At 56.4% G+C, this 14,622-nt stretch overlaps 1 protein-coding gene across 2 annotated transcripts in view; it reads left to right on the top strand.

Annotated features, from left to right (window-relative positions):
- Nucleotides 1–14,542, top strand: part of IFFO2 (intermediate filament family orphan 2) — a 49,529-nt gene extending 34,987 nt beyond the window's left edge. The window contains exons 3-9 of one of the 2 annotated variants that reach the window (XM_005910221.3): nt 1,058–1,153; nt 2,326–2,466; nt 3,711–3,850; nt 8,027–8,147; nt 8,258–8,350; nt 9,173–9,303; nt 10,595–14,542. In XM_005910221.3, the coding sequence (XP_005910283.2) occupies nt 1,058–1,153; nt 2,326–2,466; nt 3,711–3,850; nt 8,027–8,147; nt 8,258–8,350; nt 9,173–9,303; nt 10,595–10,700 (828 nt within the window). In that variant the 3' untranslated portion in view covers nt 10,701–14,542. The remainder of the gene's footprint in view (nt 1–1,057; nt 1,154–2,325; nt 2,467–3,710; nt 3,851–8,026; nt 8,148–8,257; nt 8,351–9,172; nt 9,304–10,594) is intronic. The other variant, XM_070382105.1, reaches the window with a different exon arrangement.
- Nucleotides 14,543–14,622: the final 80 nt, after the last annotated feature.

Below are 14,622 nucleotides of genomic sequence, written 5' to 3'. Positions count from 1 at the left end.
CACGCAGGACTGGACTTGGGGCCAAGTGCCTCGGAAAGGGCTGGGGGGCTTGTCGCCAGGTGGGCTCCCAGCCCCAGTGGTGCTCCACGGCAGGTGTGAGGACGGCCTCTGGCTTTTCTGGCTTGGTGGCTCTGTGTTCTGGGCCCTGCTTCACATGGGCTGATGGTGCACCCCGGGCAGCAGACTTGACCTTCTCAGCTTTGTTTTCCTCTCTGCCAAATGGACACAAGAGTGGCAACCCCGTGAGAAGCCATGGGTGACTGTTTTTAACACTGAAAACATCGCCTTCTGATAGTTAAAGCATGGATCGCCTACATAAATAACCAAAGAAGAAAGAAAGAAGATAAGCGTTGATCTTCTAAGGAAGTTAGGGATTAAAATAATGTCAAGGAGACATTAAAAGACATCAACGTCAAGGAATGGTTAAAATAACGTGTAGAAGGAAAAGCATGAAGGTTCCCTCCCCCCAGCCCTGCTTTCTTTTGTGAGAAAAGGTCTTTTTACTTTACAAACGTAACATGTTCACGGGCCAACACTTGGAAAGTTCAGGGAAGCACAGAGAAGAAAACAAAACTTAGCCTCCGGTTCTCCCCGCCCCATTGTTGCTGAGTTGGCGCGTGACCTTCTGGGCGTTTGTGTGTACATGTACAGCCCCTGGGTGTGCACGCTCAGTGAGGTTGACACGCATGATGTTGCCATTCTGGAGATCGGAGATGGTCATGTATCGGCACTTTGACGTACATTGACCTGCTATTTTGACCTACTGGAATCGCTTTTATATCTACTTTTTCTCTCAACGTCTGCCATGGATTTTTCCATCCAATTTACAGTTCTCAGAAAAGAATTGTTTCAGGCCGAGGGGTGAAGTGAGGGCTGAGCGGGGAGCCAGGCTGGGTCAAGGTCTTGGCTCCCCTCCCCTGGGGCACAGAGGCACCCGGCATGGTTGGATGTCAGGCATCCATCTGGGGCTCTAAAGCCCGGTGTCTGGCCTCTCCGCCCCGCATCAGGGAGCCCACCCAGCCCCCCCTGACCCCTCCCCGGTCTCCGTTCCTTGTAGGCAGCGCAGGAGGCGGAAGCCATCCAGGAGGAGATGAACGAGAAGATTGAGCGTCTCAAGGCCGAGCTGGTGGTGTTTAAGGGACTCATGAGTGACGTAAGTGCCTCCGGCCGCCACCCCCCAGGTGTCATGAACCCCCCCCCACTCCCCCACCCATCATGCAGAATGCTTCATTCACTCCGAGGCTCCAGAGCTCGGCTTCTAGTTAGAGTCCTGGCTGGCTGTGTTTGACCTGTGAGGATGACGGATGCATCAGAGATCAGGCCCCCCTCCCCGCCCCACCCTCTGCTTCCCGTGGTCTGAGTAGAGATGCATTAATCAGCTGCTTAACCCATCCGCCCGCCCCGGGCTCCTCTGACAGCCTGTGTGCATTCGCTCCGACTCCGCCGGCTCACCAGCGTGGGGCGGGGGGGCGGGGGCAGCCGGGGGCCTCTGTGTCTGGGAGTGGGGGATGCCGATGGCAGGCTGAAGGGGACCCCGGGTCTGGTCTGCGCCAGCCCAAAAGGCCACCCGAGCCAGCGGCCTCCCTGAGGTTGCTCTGTTGAGTCGGGACTGGCCGGTATGCGCGTCCTTGGGACAGTCGGAGCTCCTCTGAGTCACTGTGGGCGGGGGGCAGCTGTTGGCAGAGCAGCAAGGGCCTCCTTCCTGCTGGGGACCTGGTTTCCTGCCACCTTCGGGCCGCGGTTAGTATGTAGAGAAAGACTGCAGGAGGGAGACAGAGCCCAGGTTGTGTGCCTCCGCCGGCCGTGGCTTCTGCCCTGGGCGGTGTGAGGCTGGGGTGGCTGGAAGAGGGCAGCAGGCCCCCCTTACCGGGGTCTGGGTGATCCCCACCCATCCGAGGTAGCCCCCACTGTCAGCCTAGGAGGAATCTTTGCTGGGGAGAGGTGGGGCAAACCCGCTGCGGGAGCAGGGCGGCCTTTCAGCGCTGGGACGCGTCTTTCTTTTCCCTTGTTCGGACAAAACCAACCCTGACGCCGTGTCTGCTGAGAGGGTGCCTTCTGGCCCTTAGGGAGACTGGCAAATGCAGTCTTCCTTGGTCCCCACGGTGCCCACGTCCCCCCGCCCCTTGCCCCGACCCCGAGCCGCTGGCCCGACCCTTCACGCCCAGCAAAGGCTGCAGGACCCCCCTCGGACTGCGGGGACCTCCTGCCCAGCATCTGGGGGGTCTCCCCACCCCTCCATCCAGCCGGAGCCTGGGGGTGCCTCCCCCCCACCCCTTGCTTGGGGCCCCCCCCAGCTCACGTAACCCCCTGCTGTCCTCCCTGCAGCCCATGACAGACCTGGACACAAAGATCCAAGAAAAGGCCATGAAGGTGGACATGGACATCTGCCGCCGGATCGATATCACGGCCAAGCTGTGCGATGTCGCACAGCAGCGGAACTCGGAAGACGTGTCCAAGATCTTCCAGGTGATGAGGGCCGCCCCACTCACCAGCCGGCACTGCCCGCCACCCGCCCCGGCCACCCTGCCCCGGGCCCCTCACACTCCGCCCCACGTCCCTCCCCGCCTCCCCAACCCACCCCCAGGTAGCCTTTGCCCAACGCTCCGGCCTCCCAGGGAAGTGTAGAATCAGGGACTGCATAGGCTCACAGGCATGTATGACTCCATCATTGAGGCTGACCGCTTGTTTCATCCTACGTCTGAGGACACCACTCACCAGGGGGGTAGGGGGGGCGACGTGACGGGCTCCTGGAAGAACGTGGCCGCAGAGCTGGGACGAGGACTCAGGTCTCCGGACCCTCCAGGGCTCAGTCTGTCTGTCCACCTTGGGCCGCTTGCCCTGCCTCCTGTCTCTCCTGGGAGCAGGAGCCCGGGGACCAGGGCCATGGTCGGGGAGCCCTGGCCAGACTGTGGGAGCCCTAGGCAAGCCGGCCTGAGCCCTAGCCCTCAAGCCTCAGAATTCAGAAGGGGAACTGTTGGCCTGTTGACTCTTTTTTCATTCCCACATTGAGACTCATTCAGTCCCCCACTTCCCTACCCCCCAGCGAGCAGGCGTCTGTGTCCAGAGTGAAGGCGATGGGTTAGCACTGGCGAGTGTCCTCCAGGGAGGGCTTGGGGTCTGGTCCAGCTGCCTGAAGGGCGTCTGTCATTCTCTAAAGGCTGCTTCTTGAGTTTGGGGTTGTGGTTTGGCTTTTGCCTGAGCCCAGGGCAGAGCAGTGTGTTGTTGGCTTTAAGTGTGTGACTCTGGATGTAGTGGGATGAGGTCTGGGCTCCCCTGGGTGCCTTCTTGCTGCCCCTCTGGTTGGTTGCGTCTTGTCTGCTTGGAGTGGAGGAAGCTCGTTGAACCCGGGGCTGCCTACCTGTCGCCTTTGCATGGGAGCAGGAGGGCTCTGGGAAGCATGGAGCCATCTGACCTGTGTAAGGGCTTCTCTGTCTCTCCGGGGAGCTCTGAGACGTCCGGCCGGCCGAATCTCCAGGCCTCCCAGGGCAGGGAAGGGGCCAGGCCGTCTGTTCCTCCGTCCCGCATGCCTCCCCACCTCACGCTTCCTGCTAACGCCACCTGCTTCTTAGAGGACCTGCATCCTTCCTGGCAGTGGCCGCCCCAGCCGCGCTCCATCCGTGCCTCGGGACACCGCCTCCCTTCCCAGTCCACCCTGCCCCCCATTCCCGCAGGGCTGCCGAGTGACGTTTATCTTTCTCTTCCCGGGTCAGGTGGTCCCCAAAAAGAAAGAGCGTAAGGTGGCTTCTGACGACGACATCTCCGAGCAGGATGGGGAGGTGAACCGGTTCTCAGATGACGAGGTCGGCTCCATGAACATCACAGACGAGATGAAGCGCATGTTTAACCAGCTGTGAGTATCCTGGCTGCCCTGGCGCCCGGAGCTCCTCTCTGTCTCCCCAGATTGCGAGGGCAAGGGGCGCAAACCGGTGCCCTGGGCTGGCTGACGAGTAGCCTCCACATGTTTTGTTGGCCAGCGTGGTATTCTGAGAGAATCTGGATTCATTTTCAACATTTAGAATTTGGGGAGTTTCACATTTTCAGAAAAGGCCGAACTGGTAATAGTGCTCATTTCTGTTGTTTAGTCGCTAAGCTGTGTCTGACTCTTTGCGACCCCATAGACTGTAGCCCACCGGGCTCCTCTGTCCGTGGGATTTTTCAGGCAAGAATAACTGCAGTGGGTTGCCATTGCCCTCTCCAGGGGATCTTCCCGACCCAGGGGTTGAACCCACGTCTCCTGCTTGGCAGGCAGATTTTTTCCTGCTGAGCCACTGGGGAAGCCAAATAGTGGTCATATTTGTGGACAGTTTTTTTTTCTTCCTTAAATTGCGATATAACTGACATGTAAGTTTATTTTAGTTTCAGATATGCAACCTTGTGATTCAGTATTTATGTATATTGTGAAATGCTCACCACAGTAAGCCTAACATTTATCACCATACAAAGTAAAAACAATGTTTTTTCCCTTGGGTTAAGCGGCGGCCTGGGTCAGTGGCAGAGTCTGGGCTCTCGTGTGGCCAGTGGTGGGCTGGAGCCGGTTTGTACCAGCTCGTGAAAGCTGATGTCTGCCCACTCAGGTTCAGCAGGGGCACACTGATAGCTTAAATTTGCCACGATGGGAAACTGTCACATGCTGCCCACCTGGGCTTCCCTGGTGGCTCGCGAACCTGCCTGCCAGTGCAGGAGACTCGCGTTCGATCCCTGGGTTGGGATGATCCTCTGGAGAAGGAAATGGCAGCCCACTCTAGTATTCTTGCCTGGGAAATCCCATGGACAGAGGAGCTGGACGGGCTGCAGTCCATGGGGTCACAAAAGAGCCGGATATGACTTAGTGACTAAAGAACAATGAGTACCAGCACCTGGGCAGCCCGCTCTGGCCTCTGCAGACAGCTGGTTTGCTGGGAACTAGCTGGGCACGGCTGTCTGGGGCAGGGATCCACTGCAGCCCTGGTGAGTCCATGCCACACTTGCAGTCCTGACCCTCCTCTGGCTCGCATCCACGTGGTGTCCTGCGCGGGGTGGGGAGGGGAGCGGCTACAGGCAGGGGCTGATTCAGCTCAGGGCTGTGGTCAGACAGCAGGCTGGGGCTGCGTCTCTGAGTCTACCTTCCCCGCCCCACGGGCCTGCCCTTGCCGGCCCTCTCCCCAGAGTCCCCTGCCGTTGGTCCCCTGAGCCCTGGCCCAGGGCTCCATCTTCCCTCCCACTTCCTTCTCCCCCGACCCCCTGGTCTCTGAGCCTCACGGCCGAGCATGCTTCCTGGCCTGCTGTCCCTCCCCAGGAGTCCTGGGTGTCCCAACAGCAGGGCTGGATTTGAGTGCTTGACTCAGATGAGCCGTCGCCACCCTCACGGTGCCCCTCCAGGAGGGCCTCTCCAGTCGCCGGTGCCCCTGCCATCATGCTCATTTTAGAAGCCAGGGGCCCGGGCCTCTCCAGACCCTTCCTGCCATGCTTGGGGCTGGCCGAGGGTAGTAGAGTCCAATGCTCACTCCGCCCAGCCCTTCATCACAGATGAGGAAACAGCTCAGAGAGGGCAGGCGGGTCGGGACAGAGCCTGGATCTCGGTCTAGTGCTGTCTGTGTCCTCTTTCTGTCTCTCCTGCCACGCCATCCCCACCCTGGTGACTCGGCAGGAAGACAGGAGTCGGACCCAGGTGGGATGGGTTTGCGTGACACTTCCCTGTGGTTCCTGTTCCCTTGAAACGGAACTGGGATGGCGCTGTGTTTGCGGAGAGCAGGGGTTGCTGTTTTGAGGGTAACAAGGAGACTCCTAGGCTCTTGATTCATCTTTCAACACCCCCCGACCCCTACCCCTTCTCATGGGCTTCCCAGGTGGCGCAAGTGGTCAAGAACCCGCCTGCCAATGCAGGAGATGTAAGAGACGCGGGTTTGATCCTTGGGTCAGGAAGCTCCCCTGGAGAAGGGCATGGCAACCCACTCCAGTGTTCTTGCCTGGAGAGTCCCATGGACAGAGGAGTCGGACACGACTGAAGCTGCTTAGCGTGCAGACACGCACCCCTCCCTTTGCACATTCTTGTCTTTCACTGAGGAGAGGGGCTTTGGGAGAGAACCCTTGGGCAGGTCTAGGTTTTCCGAAGGTTGCTGTGGGCATTCTTAAGTGTCCAGCTGGGTTTAGGCCCCAGAAACCCTGGCTGGGCTCATTCAGTTGAATTAAAGGGCTGTTTTGAAGAAATTGTTTCCCAGGTTTTCATCAGGTCACCAGGAATCCACAGCCTGCCCAGAAAGCGGGCGGGCCAGGTGGGGGAGCAAGTGGAGTGAGCTAAAAGGCTGTGCTCCTGGGTCCACGTGTGCTCTTTGCCATGCTGCAAAAACGGGCACCTGAGTGTTGACAGGTCTGAACTGGGTTTAGTATTAAACCTATCAGTTAAATTGATCTGGTGGTCAAGCTGCCTAAGTTAAAGCAAAACAAAATTCTCTGATCACCCCTCCACCCTGGCAGTTCTCGCCAAAGCCATCACACCGCACCCTGAGCGGGGCCCTGGCCCCCTCCCACCGACCTCTCTGCTGGCTCTGGGCTGAGACCCAGCCAGAAGCTGCCACCGGCCAGTTCCTCTGAAGTCTTTGAATAGCTGCGCCTGAGTCAGGGCTGTTTTGTTTCAGTCAAAATCAATTGCTTGGGCTTCAGATCCAGAAGAAGGGGAGGAATCTACTTCTTTCTCTGCACCATGGCCACGCCTCTTCCTCGTCCCGCCCCCCACATCTGGGGGATGGAGGCGCCTCTTCTGAGTCCTTCCTCTTGTCCAGCTTCCTGTCCTTTCTCCTTCTCCATTACTCAGCCAGGGTTGTCCTCTGGTCCCAGCCGCCGGGAAGGAAGTGAAATCAGCAGTCCAGTATGCGATGTGGTGATGGGTCGACCCTTGACCCAGGGGCCTGCCCGGAGCTGTCTGGCCAAGGGGCGGGCAATGCCTCCCAGGGCACCCGGGTCCCAGCTCTGGTCGCCGGACGCCAGGAGCCACCTACAGGCTCCCGCAGGAACTGCTTTTTGGTGGGGAGCTGGGCTCGAGGGGGCGCTCTGGACAGCGCTTTTCCTGAGGTTCTTGGGCCCTGCCCAGTGGCCCCAGCAGGTTGGGAACGGTGCACTATAGGATCCAGAAAGTTGTTGAAGGAGTGAGTGTGGGCAGCGGGGAGAGCCCTGGGATGGGAATCAGGACTTGGGACCCACGTCTGCCTCTCCAGCTGATTCACTGGGTCAAGTGACTTACTCCTGCAGACCTCAGCCTTCCCATCTGAATAATGGGTGTATTGGGCGGAACTCCCCTGCAGTTGGGGTAACCAGTACATCTGCAGAACTCCCTCGGTCCCAGATAGACCTGCATGGTGTATTACCCTATTGCCAGTTCTAGTGAATAGGGAATCCCAGAAATCACTCAGCATTTGCATTCAAATCCGATTTCCAGCATGTGTTATTCTAGAAGTTTCCACCTAATCCCTCTGAGCCTCAATTTCCTTACCTGTGAAATGGGACTAGCAATCATACTGACCTCTTAGGACTGTTGTGAGGATGGAATGAATCACACTTTAATATATGCCTAGTGATCGGTCCTGTGGTTGTGTTTTGATGGAGAGTAAAAAGCCATAGAAAACAGAAAGATCTGGCTTTCAGCCCTAGTTTATTCTTTCTGAGCTGCAGTTTCCTCATCTGTAAAATGGGAATAATAATACCCACCTTTCTAAGTTGCAGAGAAGATTATGTGAATCATCTCAGGTATAGTAGGGGCTCCAGAAATGAGTTGTTAAATGAATGGAAACCATTCACAAGATGTTATCTTTAGTCTTCATTAATGAAAGACTGGCGTTGTTAGGAATATGCATTTTAACTTGTATCCATAATACATAAATACATTCTGCATTTGAAGAGCTGCGCTCCATGGAGAAGGCGCGTGTCCCCTCTGGCTACTGCTCTCATGTTTTTGGACAGCCACCTGGCAGGCCCCTCCCCATGCCCCGTGCTCCCCGCCGCCTGGGCCCCTGGAGCCTGCCTGTTCACTCATGCCCACCCGTGCCCCCCACAGGCGGGAGACCTTTGACTTCGACGATGACTGTGACAGCCTGACGTGGGAAGAGAACGAAGACACGCTGCTGCTCTGGGAGGACTTCACCAACTGCAACCCGAGCCTCGACCTACAGGGCGAGGTGAGCCGGCAGGCGGCCCGGGCGCCTCGCTCCCTGCTCCCCCATCCCTCGCTCTTTCCCGGCAGCCCCCACCACCCGGTTAAGCTGTCCGCTCTGTTCCGTTTCCCCAGCAAGAGGAAAACCTGGGCAATCTGATCCACGAGACCGAGTCCTTCTTCAAGACGAGGGACAAGGAGTACCAGGAGACCATCGGCCAGATTGAGGTGAGGCGCCCACTCGCTCATGTCCCCCAGTCGTGAGCCCAAGGCCCCCAGTGATCAAGTGCCCGTGTGAACAGGGGCTGGGATAGCAACGCAGGCACCAGGATTGGGAGTCAGGACACCCACTGATTTTCCTGGCCTGGTGCTGGGCAGGTCACCCCTCTCTTGGGTAGGGCCTCAGTTTCCTAATCTGTAAAATGAGGGTGGTGATACCTGTCTGCCCCAGAGAGGTTTTTTCTTAAGTTATTTGGCTGACATGGTGATCTCAAAATAATGGGAACTGACATTTGAATGATATCAAGTGACACTGGGCCCCGAGCCCTTTAAAAATACGCCTCCGTCGGCATTCTCATACCCTGTGTGTGTACCCAAGGGGGCCTGGGTGCCTCCACCCTGTGCAGTGGGCACTGTGTGCCCATTTTACAGAGGAGGGGATGAGGTCAAAGAGACCAAGTGACTTGCCTGAGACCCCCAGCCAGGAAGTGGCCTGCAAGCCCGGTTCTCCCTGCTCCAGAGCCTAGGTGTGTGTGCCTGGCACACCTGTCTGTGAGAGTCAGTCATTGTCAGGCGGGAGAAAGGGAAGTCCGGCTCCTCCCCAAGGGATGGAGCCCTCGGTTGAGGAGAAGGGTCAGAAACGTGAGCACCCTTTTCTAACGCAGTCCGCATGAAGGAGTGCCAAGGCCAGAGTTGCTAGGGCTACCCCAGCGGAGGGTGTGGTGCCCTGCGATGGCCCCAGTGCCACCGGCGCCGAGGGTGTGAGGTCGCCGCGAGGCTTGCTGTGAGGGTGACGGGGCCTGCCCTCTCTCCCCTGTTGGCTCTTCTCAGCTGGAGCTGGCCACGGCCAAGAGCGACATGAACCGCCACCTGCACGAGTACATGGAGATGTGCAGCATGAAGCGGGGCCTGGACGTGCAGATGGAGACCTGCCGCCGGCTCATCAAAGGCTCCGCGGACAGGTGCCGCCCCGTGCTCGTCTTCCCTGCTGACGCAGGGCTGGTGTCCTGGCGTGGGTGGGGGGGGGTGTTGGGCTGCAGCTTGCAGCCTGGAGATTCCATCTGCCAGCCCATCTGTCTGTGCGTCCAATGACCGTTAGCCACCTACTGTGTGCCTTACACATCTACTCTCACGTGACTCGCACAACCACCCTGTTCCCATTGTTGTGGGACTGTGGAAGGCTACTTTGAGAAGGCTTGCTCTGTGCAAGGCCCACTTCCTGCTGAGCTGGTGGGTGGGGGAGGTGGGCGGGCTTACAGGGTCCCGAGGAAGCAATTTTCCTTCCTTTCCCATCTTCTAACCCACTGGCACATGAGTCTGTCCCCAGGAGACCAGCACGCATCAGGCCTCTTTCCTTGCCAGCACAGGACAGCTCCTGCCCTTAGGGAACACGCAGCTTTTCGGGGGAGTGTGTGTGCGTGTGTGCAGTTGCTGTTGTGTCCGACTCTTTGTGACTCCACGGACTATAGCCCACCAGGCTCCCCTGTCCCTGGAATTTTCCCAGCAAGAATCCTGGAGTGGGTTGCCATTTCCTTCTCTAGGGGATCTGCCTGACCCAGGGATCAAACCCGCATCTCTGGCATTGGCAGGTGGTTTCTTTACCGTGGAACCACCTGGGGAGCCCCTTTTCAGGGGAGACAGACATGTTAGTGATAAAATGACAAATACAGTGCTTGGCCTGAAGCACAAATATGTTAATTATAATCGTTTCTCTCATTTTGACTGTGTTCTTGCACCATTTGGGCCGTAAGAGACGGAGAAGAGGGGGGGAAGCTTTGTGTGTGTGTGTGAGGGGCTTCGCATGTTACCTTCAGCTCACTGATTCCCAGAGCCCACTTCTGGTGTTTCCGTTGTTTGGATCGAGGAGTGTGCGTGTAGGCAGGGTAAAGAGCTTGCACTAGGTTCCCCAGCTCAGCAGTGATAAGCTGAGAATCCGAACCCAGCGCTGTTAACCGCTCTTCTCTGTGGCCTCCCTTTGGGCTCTGAGTTCATTGCCCAGATGATGGGAATGTAGAAGTTGAACTGGACCCATGGTTCCTGCTCCCATGGAGTGCTCAGCACCAGGGCATCACACGAGGTCTCAAGAGCCTTGTTTAAGCCCTGAACTTCGAAGATTCTAAGGGAAGCAGAGAGGGTGGGTCTCGGCAAGGATCCCCCGTGGAGGCTAGGTTTTCCAGGAGGGGCTGCTCCATCCTTCCTGCTGTCTGCCCCAGGCTGCCCTCTGAGGTCTCCTGTTCTGTTGCGCCCTTCCAGGAATTCACCATCCCCAAGCTCCGTGGCCAGCAGCGACTCAGGAAGTACAGACGAGATCCAGGACGACTTTGAGCGGGAGGCGGACGTGGAGCCCATGGTCAGCTGATGACTGAGGCACGCCCCCCCACCCCCCCAGCCCGTGCCTGGTGGTCTTGGCAATGGGGCCTCTGCACGCCTCTCCCCACGGGGCCAGGAAGTGGGGCTCCCAGCCCTGACCACGCAGACTTCCTGCGCCCTCCCTTCTCTGGAGGCCCCCAGGGACCGCTGCTTCCTTCCTTCCTTTCTCGGCCCACCACCACCCAGTGCCCCCCCACCCACCCAGTGCCCCCTCCGCCCACCCACCCGAGGAATGGTGCTGTCGATTTCTATCGTTCTCCACGTTACAAGTGCGACTTCTGTCCGACGATGCAGCGCTAACTGTGCCTTTTCCCTTCAGCTGAGCCACTTTGAGCTCCAAAGAATTATTCCTAGCAGGTGTTTTTATACAAAACTCTAAGGTGAGGGCCGGGGGCCTCCCCGGGTGTGGTCAATGCCTTTTTCTACCCTCCCACCTGCTCCTCTGATTGGCCATGAGCTCTGCCTTCCCGCCCCTGCTGGAGTTGAACTTGGGATGGTCCACCTGCCCCCCAGGAAGGCGCTGTCTGCCTTCACCTTTCCAGGCCTGGGTGGGGACTTCCCGAGGGCACGTCATTTACTGAAGTGGGGAGAAGGCTAGAAGGAGGGAGGGAAGGACAAATTTTTCTTTTCGTTTTGGATCGAGTGGCAAAGCAGAGGGAGAAGGCACTGTGGGGGAAGGTGGAGCCTCACTGTGTTTAAACTACTATGCAAAAAAAAAAAAAACAAAAAAAAGCAGCTTGCCTTATACCATTGTGGGAGGCGGGCCCTCTCCCAACTAGCTCCTTGGTTTTCCCCTGGAGCTGGGAAGGAGGCGGAAGCTAGGGTGATCTCTCTCTCTCGCAGCCTCTGCGGGTGAGCACTGACTTGGGAGGGGGTTTGGTCAAGGTTGATAGCGAGGTGGGGGTCCCGAGGACCTCAGCCACCTGACTGCTTGCTTTCTTGGGACTTCTGTGGGTTGGGGAGATAGGCCGGGGGTGGGGGTGGGGAATGTCTTTTATTGCCCTGATGTTTTTTTTTTTTTTTCCCCAGCCAACAATAAGGGGTTATAGATCTGAAATTTCTCTGTGAGAAAGTCTGGAGGGGGCCAGGCCTGGTAGCCACCGCCTCCTCCAGGGAGCTGGGTCAGTACTGCCTGCCAGCATCTTGGTTCTCCACTGTGCCCCAGCTGCCCACTGTTTGGCCACCGGCGGGCACTGGAAAGGGAAGCGGAGGGAGGCAGCAGGGACTGCTGGCAGAGAGGAGGTGGCCGGAGCGGGAGCTCACCTGAGAGCCACGCTCATGGACACACGCTCACCTCTACCGTAATTCACTGCTTGATTGATCCGTTGGAGAGTTAATCTGAGCCAGTATCTCTCCAGACTTGAGTGGACCTGAGTCAGAGGGCATTGTGTGGAGGCCACCCTCAAATCTCAGCTGGGAGCCCGCAGAGCAGGCTTTTTTTTTTTTTTAAGTATCTTTTTGGACCCGCTACTCACTACTACCAATCCCCTTGTATGATTGGGGATTTTTGGTTTTGTTGGCTCAGGAGCTCCCCCTGGAGGTCAGAGGAGCAAAATGTGCCCAAGGACCAGAGCTCCTTACTACCCCACGGCCTGTGTCTACAGGCAGAGGAGGGGCTCTGAGATAAGGACTCCCGTCTTTCCTCCCCAGAGGACCAGTGACCTGTAAGGGCCTCCTCTCTCTTCCGTTTCCCCACCTGTTTTGCAGTCTTAAAACCATTGTATATAATATTCATATTATATAAAATATATATATATATATATGGAGAGAGAGGAGAGTGTTAGTGATGGTGTGTACTTTTTATTTATGAGAACTTGGTGGCCTTTATTGTGAGTTTTTTTTTTTTTTTTTTTTTTGCTTTGTTTTGTTTTCGTGGGGGAACCCCCTGCTGGTTCCCTGTAAAAGTCTGGCTGAACGTCTTCCATTCCCAGCATCTCTCAGCCAGATAGTCCCTCGTTAGGTACGTGAAGGGACGAGGTTTCGGAGGAGAGATCACCCACTTCCTCTCCTTCTCACTGACCCTTGTTCTAAAGGTTACAGGGTTCAAACAGATTATTATTGTCGTTATTGTTATTGTTGTTTTATTTTTATTTTAACCAAAGGTTATCAGACCCAGTTGGGCTTGGACCTCAGCTGCTGAAAAGATTTTCCGTTTCTGGGAGGGTGGGAAACCGGCCCCCCGCCCCCGGGCCTCCTCTGCCCAGGGTGAGGGAGGCATTGAGGAGTGCTGTGGGCAGGTGGGCAGAACGGAAGCCTGCCTCGGGGTGGTGGGAGGGTGATGGTTAGAGTTACGACAGTAAGGCAACAATAGAAGTATTTAGGGGTAACTAAGGTTACTGTGGTGATCGCTGTCCAGTGGTGTTATTTTTTCTTCCCCCCCTTGTATACATAGGATATTTGTCTTTGGGGACTAGGGTACTCTGAATTTATCTAGGAAGTATGGAAGTGGCAGGAGCCAGGGTCAGATGCTGGCCAGAAAGATCCGTCCTGCTGGTTTTCAATAGCTGCTCTCCCTGGGGAGCAAGGATTTGGGGCTGGTGGATGGGGGGACAGCAAGAGTGTTAGTGACCTGCCTCGCGGGTGTGGTCCTGGGCTTTGGCCTGGCTGCCTCCCTCCCCACCAAGTTCTTTTTTGAGTTCGTTGCCAGTGGGCCCCGCTTGCCCCCTTTGCCATGGGCTCACAGCTTGCCAAGAAAGACCCCAACGCTCGCTGGGGCAGCACCAGGTCCAGTTAGGACCAACTGGCCCGTCCTTTGTAAAGATGTAAATACTTTATTTTGGTTTTCTATGTCTTAGCCCAGTGTCATATTGACATTGGTATTTCAGAATTGTTCTCAGATGGGTTCTCCTGTGCTGCCCTCTTTTGCTCTCCTATTTTGGGGGGTTTTATAAAAAGAGAGGATTGGGGAGGGGCAGGGAGAGTAGCTTCCTTTGGGCTCCCTGATTGTGGAACACACACACACACACACACATACACACACATTTCTGAGCTTCTGAACAGGGAAAAAAATGATTGACAAGTCAACACATTTTGTTTTCTTGTGGCAATATGTCTAGAGGTCTCTGACTGGCCTGTCCATCATGGACTTAGCTCCATGGATGGAGCTCAGATGACCTGGCGAATCAAACCACTTTGGCTTGGGATGGGGGAGAGGGTGTGGGGCAGGGGGTCATATAAGGTATAACTTAAGCTAAATGTAATCTATTTATAAAGCAAGAGACTCTCATCTATTTTTATGAAAGGAAAGGTTTTTTTAAAATCTAGGGTAGGCAGTTATGGTAGCCCAGCATTTTTCTGTGGACGAGATGCATGTTGCTGCTGGATTTAATATAACAGTACCCCTCACCTTTTCTCCTCATCCTCACCACCTGCTCATCCATACCCATGGGTGGCTTCAGCAGCGCAAAGGTCACCCCTCACCCCATTTCTCTGTCCCTTGATCCCCCAGCTCCTTGGTCATTGGAAGGCCAGGGGATGGGCATTTGTGGTAGTGGGTGGGCAGTGGGGAATTCAGAACGGAGTAGGGTGGTGGGAGGGAAAGGGGGTGCTGGGTGGGGGACAAGGTCTGCTTCAGAGGGTGGGCTCTGATTAGTTGCTCCGACTCTGGTCTGCCAAGATCCATTGCCAAGTCAGCTGTATTTGGGAGAGAGCTGAGAAATGAGTGGAAGACTTCCAGGCTCGGGGTGGGCTGTGTGTTAGTCTCGGGCAAACCCCTCACCATTCCTCCTGCCAAGCCATCAAAGCAACGAGGAAGAGGCACCCTCCGCCCATAGACTCCTTCGTGGACATTTTCACATCTACATTATTTTTAGCCCCATCCGGGCGGACTTTCTGTCCTGAAGTCCCATCCCACCCCACTGCTGCTCTTTGTCTGCCAGCTGGGTTTAGCGTCAAGGGGAAGGGGGGTTTAT

The sequence above is a fragment of the Bos mutus genome, chromosome 2 (genome assembly GCF_027580195.1).
Source record: "Bos mutus isolate GX-2022 chromosome 2, NWIPB_WYAK_1.1, whole genome shotgun sequence".
Classification (NCBI taxonomy): domain Eukaryota; kingdom Metazoa; phylum Chordata; class Mammalia; order Artiodactyla; family Bovidae; genus Bos; species Bos mutus.
Note: the sequence above shows the minus strand (reverse complement) of the source record. Positions and strands in the feature narration are given on the sequence as shown.